The following is an 11667-nucleotide window of genomic DNA, read 5'->3' as shown; positions in this document are numbered from 1 at the left end:
CTACCGAAGCAAGCCCCTTGGAAGAAACAACATGAGAAAACGCTGCATGTGTAGTGTCTGAGTGTCTCCACAATCATATGATTCCAGGAAGAGAAAAGTATGTTTCAAATCCAGAGCTTGTAGAGCAGGTCCAAATCGTACCTTTTTTGAACTCTAAATGCCTAAAAATCAAAGGCGAGGGAATTAGATGTGAGAGGGAGTTAGATGTGAGATAATATCTCACATCTAGATGTGACATAGACAGACCCAAAATTGATATCCTGTTTGCACGGCCGCGGGAGAAGGACGATCCAACGGTGGTGCTTGTATATTCTTGAACAGAACCTCAAGGTTGGCGAACGATCTGCCACAAGGTTGCGTCGTCGCACGGACGGCGATCTCCTTCCACTCCATCGCCTTCCGCCTCATCTCCTTCCCCACCTCGTCAGCACCCATCACCATCCTTATCCTCTCCTCGACCACCTCCCGGCGCACGTCGTCGCCGACCTCCATCCCAACGCCCCACTCCACGCACGCGTAGCGGCAGTTGGTCTGCTGCTCGGCGAAGAAGGGCCAGCCCAGCATCGGCAGCCCGGCGCTGAGCCCCTCCATCATGGAGTTCCACCCGTAGTGCGTCAGGAAGATGCCCACGGCCTCGTGCCGCAGCACCGCCTCCTGCTCGCACCAGCTCCCCAAGAAACACCTGCCCTTGGTCGCCTCTACGAAGTCCGGGGGCAGCACTGCGGCGTCACCCTTCACCAGGTCGTTCCTCACGATCCAGAGGAAGTCGTAGCCGCAGTTGGCCAGCCCCCAGGCGAACTCCACCAGCTCAAGGCTGGTCATGGTGGTGATGCTCCCGAAGTTGACGTACACCACGGACTGGGGCTCCCTGCCGCGGAGCCACTCTAGGCAGGACCGGTCTTCCCTCCAAAGGCTGGGGCGAATCGCAGCGAGGGGGACGCTGCCATCGCCGCCGTCGGGGACTAGCTGCTCCACAACAAAGTTGAGCGGGCCGATGGTGTAGACTGGCGGGGTGAGGATGGCGCGCATGGCGTCGAGTGCCGGTTGCTCGAACTCGTCAAAGGTGTTGACGATGATGGCGTCCGCACGGCTCGCCCGCTCTAGCTCGTGTATCATGAAGTTGAGCAGGATGTCGTCCGGGTCCGTCGTGCGGATGAAGGACGGGAAGTCGCGGAGGCGCATGTGCTTGCTCATCCCGAGAGCCTGTGCCACCGGCGTGTCCAAGTAGCCGTTCGTCAGTTGCTCTTCACCTGCTCATCAAAAGGAACATTGTTTGTTACTTGTTCGTTGTTAACTTGTTACACATCTCAAAATACTAGAATCTTGGCTGTGACAGAGGTACCTTTGAGAGGAGTAAGGCCCTGATCTACCAGGAACCGGAAGTTGTAATAGCCCATGTAACCGCACGCGCTGGCGGTCCAGAACAGCGCGCACGGCACGCCGAGCTCCGCAGCGGCGTCCACCGCGAAGCTCATGATGCTGTCCGCGACGACGCACGTCACCCGCGGCGTCCCCGGTGCGGTGTTGTTGAGGCCGCCAAGCAGGCTCTTCAGGTGGGGGAGGCAGGTCGTGGTGGTGGAGTGGCAGATGGACGCCTGGTCCTGGGTGGCGTCTGGGTCGGACGGCGGCAGGCCGTCGGGGATGGTGGCGAAGCGGAAGTCCGGGAGGCCCGCGACGGCGCCGGCGCCGCGGGAGCGGACAAGGCGCCGGTGTTTGTGCTCGGTGTAGACGAAGGTGACGTGGAAGCCCCTGGAGTGGAGGACCTTGGCCAGCTTCATCATCGGGGTGGCGTGCCCCTGCGCCGGGTACGGGACGCACACCGCGTGGGGCTTGCCGTCGGCGCGCATGTCGTCGCCGTGGTTGGTGCCGATGCAGATCGAGACTCTGGTTTTTTGTGGATGGAAAGAAAAGAAATGCAAGATTACGTACGATACATAGTGAGTGGGAAGACTAATCAGTGCGTGGACAGGGACAGGATAACTCCTCCTTTGGTGGTTAGCATTCAGTGTACTGTACCGCTAGTTCTTGGCACGTGAAGACCGACGACTAGCATATGAGATTCCAAGTTTGAGGCTTTCTTTTTTAAGTGTGGGGCCGTATCAAATAGTGCACCATGATTGTCTAATTTTGACCCGGTCAGCACTGACCAGGCGCGTCGTTCACCATGTTCCCTACTTTATTGTCTAATTGTGTGAGCCACATCCCCATATCCCTCATATTTTAAAACCAATATCACAATAATCTACTCCCTCCGTTCCTAAATAATTGTCTTTCTAAAGGTTTCAAATAGTGAGTACATACGGAACAAAATGAATGAATCTACACTCTAAAATATGTCTATATTCATCCGTATGTGGTGACCATTTAAAATCTCTAGAAAGACAAATATTTAGGAACGGAGGGAGTATGAAACAGTAGTGCATGTTATATTTATAAGCAAGCAAATTTTTAGAATTATTCTCTGAACTAAGTCCAGAGGAATGTACCTTAATTATGTCTTCTACACTTCCTTAGGACAAGTGTGGCTATCGTTTTTGTTCTTGCTCTTCTCTTTCTTGCTCTGCTTTTCCACCCTTATCTCTATATCCATTAAGTCTTTTAATCCGACACCTTATCGTTTGGAGGATGGATGTCTACCTCACTTCGAATGGAACAAGCTAGAAATTCTTCTAATTCTTCAGTTTGAGTTTGTTATTTCGATGGAACTTGGGTAGAAAACTGCTCTCCAAGTGTGAAAATGACATCTCCCAAGAATTGAATGCCAGCCTGAGATTGCTTCACTTGAATTAAAAGTTCTTCCATCTTCTTACATGTTTCTGAAATGAACCATTTTTATCGCCGGATCAACTGAACTCTTCTCATTAGCTTCCAATAAAATGCCATCCTCATGAAAGACCAGCTCAGTTTTATAATCATTTCTAAGCCTTTTGAGTAAATAGAGGCTTGGCAGTTCATCTAGCTAGGCAACTCTTAGGACATGGATGAGATTACGACACGAGCTACAATGTGTCTCAAATAACTTACATGTGTAAGAACCCACCATGGTTGTTGTTTTGTAAGTTACTAACCTTAGTTTCTTATAACCATCACGTACAGTTGTTGTTTTAACCTCACCATCATGTGACATCATCTCAACAAGGCAATGATCATGTGACATCATCTTATGACGTCGTTCCCTTCTCGAGGCATCGTTGTTGCAGGTTGCGGCATCACGCTCGAGAAGCTCGGGGGGAAACCTTAGATCTGGGTCTTCCCGGATCGGACGATGACGGCATCTTCGATGTCGTTTTCCCTTCTGGGGGCATCATTTTGGAGCAGGTGATGACTGGAAGGGCCCATAGGTGGAGCGGTCTTCCATCATCCGCATCGAGAACGATGGATATCGGTGGCGTGGCGTAGTGGAGTATCGGTGTCCGATGCGGGTCGACGGACTCGCGCAGGAGGACGACGCTGTCTGGCGTCGTGGTGGCGTCGACGACAGGCTTGGCAAGGTCGATGCGCCAGTCCCTGCTCTGAAGATGGATCGACGGAAGGCGGCGGCGGCCGCCGCTGAGAGGCGCCGGACCGGTCTGTGCGCAGAACCGGCAAGTGGTTTGGTTGGGGCCTCCTGCTTTAGATGTTAGTCTTTGGTGCGAAGTCTGTTTGATATTCGGCTCGGACTATTGACACCCCTTCATCAAATGGATAGGGGTGGTGATAGATATTGCCGAGATGGTGGCATCAGACATACTGATGTATTACTTTGTAAGATCTTTATGAATAATTAATAAAGTGGCTACATGCATCGTCTAGGTGCAGAGGCCGGGGGCATCCTCCTTTTCAAAATAAAATAAAAATGAAGTGTCTAGGAAAGATAGTTATTAACACGGATAATGTGGACCCATAGTGCTTCAATCCTTTGTGGGCGGCGTTTGCTTGTTGTTGCCAGTTTGGAGGGGATTCTTTTCGAAGAATCTTTCTTGTGCCGCATTTGTAGTCAAAAGACGATGAATGGTGTTACTGCTAGTATGTTGCAAGTCGTTGGCGGTGTTAGCTTTATCGATGTCTCAGGAGGTATTGATATTATGTTATTATAGAGGCTGGTTGTAACTGAAATTATCTTGATATTAATACATTGCCCTTTTGTCGATAAATGTATACTAAGTATGGGTATAGCTCTATCGTACTAGACGACCCATTGCGCCCACGACTCAAGAAGCCAGAATCAAGAATTATATGCTTTAATTTATCAAGAAAAAACCCATTTATAGCAATTTCTAATTAGCTCAAATTATTGTAGGAAATGCTTTGGCTCAGATTCTTTGGCAGTAATCGCAAGTGAAAGCAGGGGAAAGTAAAAACTATTGTAGCGTCAATTGGTAGCTTCACCGTAGTCGTCAACAAAATGGTATTCAGACGATAAGTTGCACACATGTACAATAAGTTGCACACATATAACATACTAATGGGTACAATAAGTTGCACACATGTACCTAAACTTCAACACCACCATTTATATGTGTGTATGAGCTCTACATGTGTTGTCATTTTATATCTTCAATCAAGCGTAACTGCATCTGGAACTTGGCACTGTATTTTATGAAACAATATATCATGGTGAGATCACGATTGGATTTTATTACCCTGAGCTAGGCTACTTTATCTTTATGATATATTAAAAATATTGTTGTTATGATTTTATCTTGTTTAAAAGAAAATTATTTTTTTATGGTAAACTTCCAAACTATTCATCATCAATCATGATAGTACAACGAACACTAGAAAATAATAAAAATTACATCCAGATCCGTAGACCACCTAGCGATGACTACAAGTCCCGCACTGAAGCCGGGCAAAACTTGTTGGAGTAGACAGTCGGGAAGTCGTTGTTCTAAGGCCCTATAGGACCAGCGCACCAGAACAACAACCGCCATCGTTGAAGAGATGCTCAAATCAAAAGAATCCAACATATAGACACATGAACACACACGAACAAAGACCGGATCCACGTGGATCCACCGAAGACAAACGCCGATCGAATCCCGCGGGATCCACCGGAGACAAATCTCCACACACCCTTCTATGACGCTAGAAGCACCACCGGGACGGGGGCTAGACAGGAAGAACTTTTTTCCTTCTTCAGCTAGCCGCCGCTGCCTCATCGCTGATAAACATGAATTCTGCTAGGCAAGATATATATCGGTGATAATTTAGGTTGATGACGAAGGGAGTGAACGGTAAGACAGTGGCGCTTTGCTAGCGTGACCCTCATTGCTGCAAAACCCCAACTTAGTTCACCCCTGCAACCTTATCTTGTGGAAGCCGCCGATAATGCTTAATTGATCTATCATCAAAGAAAAGAAATGAAAAGCCAATACACATCAGCATAAGCTTTAATATATCAAGAAAAACCCATTCATAGCAATTTCCAATTAGCTAAAATTATTGTAGGAAATGCTTTGGCTCAGATTCTTTGGCAATAATCGCAAGTGAAAGCAGGGGAAAGTACAAACTATTGTAGCGTCAATTGGTAGCTCCACCTCCATAACCATGCCACCGTAGTCGTCAACAAAATGGTATTCAGACGACGACAGGATTCAATTCCAAACATGCATGTTTTGAGCATAACCACAGTCTAGACTGGCTCGCTGCTGAAGACGCTGAATCACAGACAGAGCAGCACACTACTATGAGATATACACAATACCAAAGGTGACTTCAGTAGCCCAAGCACACTGTCCAGGTTCAGCTTACACGGTACTCCACAGATGGCTGCCTGTAACATACGAGAGCAACAACATACACAAAAGACTCGCCCGTCGCACGGCGAACCGCAGGATATATAGCACTACGAACTATCTACACAACCATTCGCCCGTCGCACGGCGAACTGCAGGATAGCACTACGAACTAGTAGTATCTACACAACAACTAGCTGGGTGTTGCGGTAACTACCTATTCACAAGCGTGCGTGCATGCTCCCACCATAGACCAAACTCACCGAGGCGCGGCGTTGGAAAGATACGATCTCTCAAGATCGTTTGCTTCTGCTTTGAGTCTTGAGATCTTCACAGCATTGCTCATCTTCCGCGTGATGGCAGACCGCATCATGTTGCGCATAAGATATGCATGTAGCTCGAGACGATGGACTGTCATAGCCAGCGCGCGAACTCGCGTGCCGAGTTCTTGGTCGTAGGTTTCTATGCGGGCAATCTTCTCCTCCAGCTCTTCGACGCGACTATTATCTGCTTTGAGTAAAGCTTCCACGCGTGATCTCAGGTACGTGACATCGAAACCATTCTCCTCGAGCAAAGCGAGGCTCTTCATCTTCTGTTCGAGTAGTAGTTCTTTGTCACCCTGAACATCCAGCATGTTTATGCTTTCTGCTAAATTGGCAAAAGAGTGCATCAAACCTAATGCCATCCCTTCGCGGAGCTCTGGACAATACTGCTGGAAATGACGAAAATGTGGCCGCTGTGGCGCTTTCCTGAAAATTTCCAGTGCCTCGAGATGCGCCCACATTGGGGAGGTCTTCACAAATGGAAGATGCTGGAATGCCAAGGATCCTGAAAGGCGGCTGTTCGTGTCCATGGTACTCTCATGCACCGCTAGAGATTCCGGCGACAAGGGAAAGGCAGAATCATTTGTTCTGCTTGCAACATACCTGGGTACTGGTGTACCCTCCACACCATTTGTTATGGCCAAGCTATCATCGACAGGTTCTGTCACACTATAATTGTTCATGCCAACAGAAGACAACCGAGTTACTGTCGACTTCTCGATGGATTGGCTACTGCATAAGAACTCCCCGCTTGGACTTTCAGTGGTAATCATGTCATCCTCAAGTGCAGTTAAAGATGTGGCTGAGAATGGACAGTGAACACTAGTATACTGATTATGATGCCCATTGCTGGCTAACCCAACTACACTCCCTTGATGGTTCGCCTCATCCATATCTTCAGTTATATTGACCTCCAAATCCCACTCTAATGGTACAACACCATCTAAAGTAGGTATAAGAGACAAGTCCTCGGCTGGAGCAGCATAACAAGTAACACACTCCACCGAAGCTGCTGTGTTGTCCTTGGAGAGCCGGTTGTCGTGCAAATTAGCTTCACAACTCTCTGCTGAAGGCAACAAAGGAACGTTGGCATTATCAGCCATAGCCAAATACCTCTGACATAATTCTCCACCAGTGTCCTGCTCAACACTAGTTTCACCAACATAGCCTCCTTGCTGAAGATCATCTATTACACTACCCTCTTGTGAACCTGGAAACGGAAAGTATCATGACATGCCTGCTAGTAACATAATGGAAATGTTGCTGATATTTCTGTGATCAGTACATATTGCTGATTGTTCGGAAAACAGAACACATACCTCTGATGTCAATGTGACTTGCCATATTTATTTTTGGAAGTATTCCGCATCCAGCAGTCACATCCTTAGGCAGTTCATCTACTGCAAAAGTTTGCTAGTTAGTATTTTCAGTGTGTGTTGTACCAGTAGTAGACGTTAAATAATCCAAAACTTACAGTGTTCAGAGACAGCTATGATGTTGCTCTCTTCATCAATAGCTTCAGCAGCCCGTAACTCTCCAAATAAGGAAGCTCGTAACTGTCCACTTTGTGGCGTATAGGGTATGATAATCATCTGAGAGGATGATTGTTCCAGATGACAGCTTGGAGCAAGTGAAGATGAACTCAGCTGGTTAAATGCTGTCATTGGTGGCAGTGAAGGAAGTGATAGCTTAGACCGTAATGCCAATACTGCATTCCGTTGATTATGAGTAATTTCATTGCTCTCATTGCAAATGGACAGAGAAAGAGGAGATTTTTTTCCTGATATCACATCTTCATTCTTCAACTTTTTGTCACGATGAGAATCACGTTCATTACTGATTTTATCAGAGTCATCATACAAGGCGGAAACTAGCCTTTTTCGAGAAGATTTCTGAAATGGATGCATCTCATGGACATAATTTTGGTGTGAAGGCTAACAAATAGGAAAAAACAACACATCAGTACACCATAAAGATTTTGAGGCTACATTGAATAACATCATTGATGTTTGGAACGTAGAGTAGGGATAATATTCCAATTATGAATTAACTTGCATATTCCTAATTCATTTGCAGAAGCTTGTGTTTTCAAGTGCGCATCTGTTTTCCTAAACATACAAGATAAATATATGGCCATCATTTAGGGACTAAGTCTATCACAGTTTACAACAGATGGAAAGTGTCGTTAGCCCTGATGCAAACGATGCACAATGAAGATGTATAAAATGAGTAGCGTGCTGCAACAGTAGTGATAAGAGGAGCCAAAGTACTACGGTAATGTTGTCAAATATTTTTGAAACCTGAAAGACTAAAATTAAGTATAATATACTTGTTTCAATCAACAAAAAAACAACAGAAAGGAACGACAGAAGACAAAGCACGGATGATGCAGGAATTGTACCTCTTTCACGCAGCGTACCCATTTTTTACCGTCCCAGTCAAACCGTGGCCTTAGTTGCGTATTTTGAACCGTCAAAACATCCACAGGTTGCACGTCTTCCATGTCTGTCTCGTGATTCTTCAATTTCACCACATACTTCTTGTTGATTCCACTACCTAAAACCTTAACAATAACACCAGGCCACCAACTATCTTCATGATGGACCTCGACATGAGAAGAAGGAGAAAATCTGTACTTGGAGTCCATACGGGTGATGGCGCGTGCTGGCCGAATATCTTGAGAATCGACAATCTCAGTGGCCAATTCCCCGTCATTTTCAATATGCATGTACTCTACTAGAAAATTTGTAGCACCAATCACTTTAAGAACAGTAGCTGGACTCCAGGATGCGCCGAAGGATTTTCCACTCACTTCAACTTGGTTTCCCTCACCGAACAAAGGACTTCCATTGTCCTGCACACAACAAGAGAATCAGAAATAATGAAAGAGATAACTGCACAACGAGTGCAGATTAGTCATTGAATTGAGAAGTTTTATGCATTTTAAATGATCCACCCACATCCTTTTAATTTGAAGTTAGTACATTTATCTCAAGGCTGCAAATTATCATACAGTGCATATACTTGGCTGTATAGTCCGGCAGGCCCCAAATTTGTAAGCTAAAATGTCAAATTTTCATCATTAATTTTCGAGAAACATGTAGGACTAGTGCTAATATTTCAGTATTCATTATCACTTAACTGGTAATGGCTGGTCTGAGAGCACAGCCCAAAAGAGGAATATGTGGGCTGGAATTAGTAACTTCAAGAAGATACGCCAATTCAGATGATAAAGACAGCAGAAAATCTCAAATGAGAAACTGCGCAAGCACAGCACGAGCTGTTTTAAATGGAATTATAATTTCAATATGAGCGCAATTAGTTTGAAAATCTACAATATGTTTGATTTCACTGCATGTTCCCCAAAAGAAAAAAAATAACCGTGTTCATGGCCCTTAATTATACACTTCTTACACTTGAACCAGCATCCGACAGGCCACGGAACTGTAAAGCTAAGTCATTTTTACTAACTGATACTTTCTAATTGCCGTTTCTTGGATGAATTATAGCAAATTTACAAGAAAAAAAGCTAGTTGCCATGAATTGTCTGAAGAAAATGTAAACTTAAATTTCCAAAGTTTGGAAAAAATAGCCATTTTAAAATTTAGCTATGATTCATCCAAAAAGGTTAAGACAATCGACAAAAACAAAATATACCCATGGTCTAAAATTGATAAAGAACATGTTACATGCTACAAATCCATTTGGGGACAGACCCACAGGACACTCGAAGCACCTGAAATTGTACTGAAAGTGAAATGTTTTTATCCATAATACACAAACAAATTAATCGAACACTTCTGAATGCAACCCAAAGTAGGTGAATTGTTGAACAGAGGAAGGCACCCCACTTACCACCTCTGCAGCCGGGACCCACCGGCCGTCCTCGAACACGCGGTGCGGCCGCAGATCCGCCTCCCCGAACTCCAGCGTCTCCCGCGAGGTGGGGAACGTGACCACGTACGCCCTCGGCTGCCGGCGATCCCCGGCCATCACCGGCCGCGGGAGGACGGCGGAGACCACGCCGGCCCACCACCCGTCGTTGTGGAACGCCTCCACCATCTCGTGGACCGCGAACTCCCTATCCCTTTCCTCGACCGGTGGTGGCCGCGGTCGCACGTTGGCGGCGGCCGCTGTCTCCCTGAGCGGCTCGTCGTCCCCGTCGTCGGCCAGGAGCGTGGTGTATTCCACCGTGTAGCGCCCGCGGCGGCCGCCGGAGAGCAGGTGGCCGGCGACGGTGGCCTCGTAGAAGGAGCCGGCGAAGCCCGGGTCGTCGCTGCGCACCTCCACCTCCGCGCCGACCGGAAGTAGTATGAGCTGCTCGTGGTCGTCCTCCGACTCATGGTCCGCCTCGTCCTCATCGTCCAATTCCACGCCGACCGGCAGCAGGAGCTCCTCGTCCGACGATGAGGAGTCGGAGGGTGTCGGAGGGCGCCTCCTGGCACGGCCGCGGCCCATGGGAGCTGGCTGCTTTGGCGCTCGTGGGTTCCTCGGCCCGGAGCGTGAGAGGGAAGCTAGCGATGTGGGAGGATGGCGGAGGCAGCGATGTGGGAGGGGCCGAGGTGGTGATGTGGTGTGGTGTGAGAGCGACTCCACTTCCGAGGTAGGGTGGGGGTGGACAGCACAGCAATAGTTGACGCGTGGCGGGGCAACGCAGACCAGAAAGCGGCAGAGGTTGGTGCGTGTGGCTATGTCACCGCTTCCCTCTTTCATCAATTACTACCAGTTACTACTAGTCAGATACCGCCTTTATTAGTCCCTTTCGTGTTTAGTATAAAATTTTAATCATAGATTTAACTAACAAAATGTCAATGCATGTCACAAAAAATATACCGTTGGAAACTGTGTTCAAATACGAATCCAACGATATAATTTTTGCTGACATGCATTAACATATTGTTGGTAAAATCTATGGTCAAAATTTGACACAAAATACTAAGGAGAATAATAAACCAGAGCGAAGGTAGTAGTTCAGTGTTAGCGACGTGTTGGTTTTTACCAACTTTTTTTGATAAACTTTATCATACTTTTACATCTACACATTACCTACATATATGTCGCGTGAATTTAGAATTGGGTCCGTCGATCCTAGGCAGGCATTGCCGGCGATCTATTTTAGGGGTGGGGAGGGGGGAGGGGGGACAGGCTCGCCCGCGTTCTAACTTAGGTGTGTGGGAGGGGTGCAATTTCCCCGAAAAATTTGTCCCTTGCCAGGGTGAGAGGGATGGCCATGGGCGGCGGTTGAGGGGAGGCCGGTGCGGCTAAGATGGCGTGTGAGCGCCGCCGGCCGTGGGCGGTGCAGGTCGACGGAACATGGGGATAGTTTCAGGGAAGAAGGTGAATAGGATATGGAGCATTAGGTTGAAAAAAAGAATCTAGCTGTTCATTTTGCATCTTGCATCTGACAGCTAAAAATAGGTATATCCACATGATATAAAGTAATGTGCATGGTATATAGTAATGCACTATATATCATGCATTCTAGAACTAAATTTACAAAATTATCAATTCACCCTAAGCATATCAATCTAGACTATATATTAATCAATCTATCCATTATAACAACACAACAAATTTGGTGTGGCCAACTACGAGGGAGGCTAGCTAGATGGTGGCGACGAAGGGAC

The 11667-nt window shown here is 47.0% G+C and overlaps 2 protein-coding genes across 2 annotated transcripts; both read right to left on the bottom strand.

Moving 5' to 3' along the window:
* Positions 1 to 81: 81 nt before the first annotated feature.
* Positions 82 to 2120, bottom strand: LOC123187005 (7-deoxyloganetin glucosyltransferase). Its single transcript, XM_044598748.1, has 2 exons — positions 1343 to 2120; positions 82 to 1250 (listed from the first exon to the last, which is right to left on the bottom strand). Exons 1-2 carry the CDS (start codon positions 1845 to 1847, stop codon positions 226 to 228), a joined length of 1530 nt encoding a protein of 509 aa, XP_044454683.1. The 5' UTR covers positions 1848 to 2120; the 3' UTR covers positions 82 to 225.
* A 3400-nt stretch (positions 2121 to 5520) lies between these two features.
* Positions 5521 to 10594, bottom strand: LOC123184307 (uncharacterized). Its single transcript, XM_044596453.1, has 5 exons — positions 9896 to 10594; positions 8442 to 8894; positions 7515 to 7974; positions 7360 to 7440; positions 5521 to 7250 (listed from the first exon to the last, which is right to left on the bottom strand). Exons 1-5 carry the CDS (start codon positions 10496 to 10498, stop codon positions 5977 to 5979), a joined length of 2871 nt encoding a protein of 956 aa, XP_044452388.1. The 5' UTR covers positions 10499 to 10594; the 3' UTR covers positions 5521 to 5976.
* Between the last annotated feature and the right edge of the window lie 1073 nt (positions 10595 to 11667).

This window comes from Triticum aestivum, chromosome 2A, assembly GCF_018294505.1.
Source record: "Triticum aestivum cultivar Chinese Spring chromosome 2A, IWGSC CS RefSeq v2.1, whole genome shotgun sequence".
NCBI lineage: Eukaryota > Viridiplantae > Streptophyta > Magnoliopsida > Poales > Poaceae > Triticum > Triticum aestivum.
This window is presented reverse-complemented; position numbering and strand designations above follow the sequence as displayed.

Excerpts from the sequence above, each read along its gene's own strand:
- LOC123187005 (XM_044598748.1), bottom strand. The coding sequence starts at position 1,847 with ATGCGCGCCGACGGCAAGCCCCACGCGGTGTGCGTCCCGTACCCGGCG. Across the intron at positions 1,251-1,342 it reads GGGCCTTACTCCTCTCAAAG|GTGAAGAGCAACTGACGAAC; the intron begins GTACCTCTGTCA and ends TTTGATGAGCAG.
- LOC123184307 (XM_044596453.1), bottom strand. The coding sequence starts at position 10,498 with ATGGGCCGCGGCCGTGCCAGGAGGCGCCCTCCGACACCCTCCGACTCC. Across the intron at positions 7,975-8,441 it reads GGGTACGCTGCGTGAAAGAG|CCTTCACACCAAAATTATGT; the intron begins GTACAATTCCTG and ends CCTATTTGTTAG. Across the intron at positions 7,251-7,359 it reads AAGTCACATTGACATCAGAG|GTTCACAAGAGGGTAGTGTA; the intron begins GTATGTGTTCTG and ends TTCCGTTTCCAG.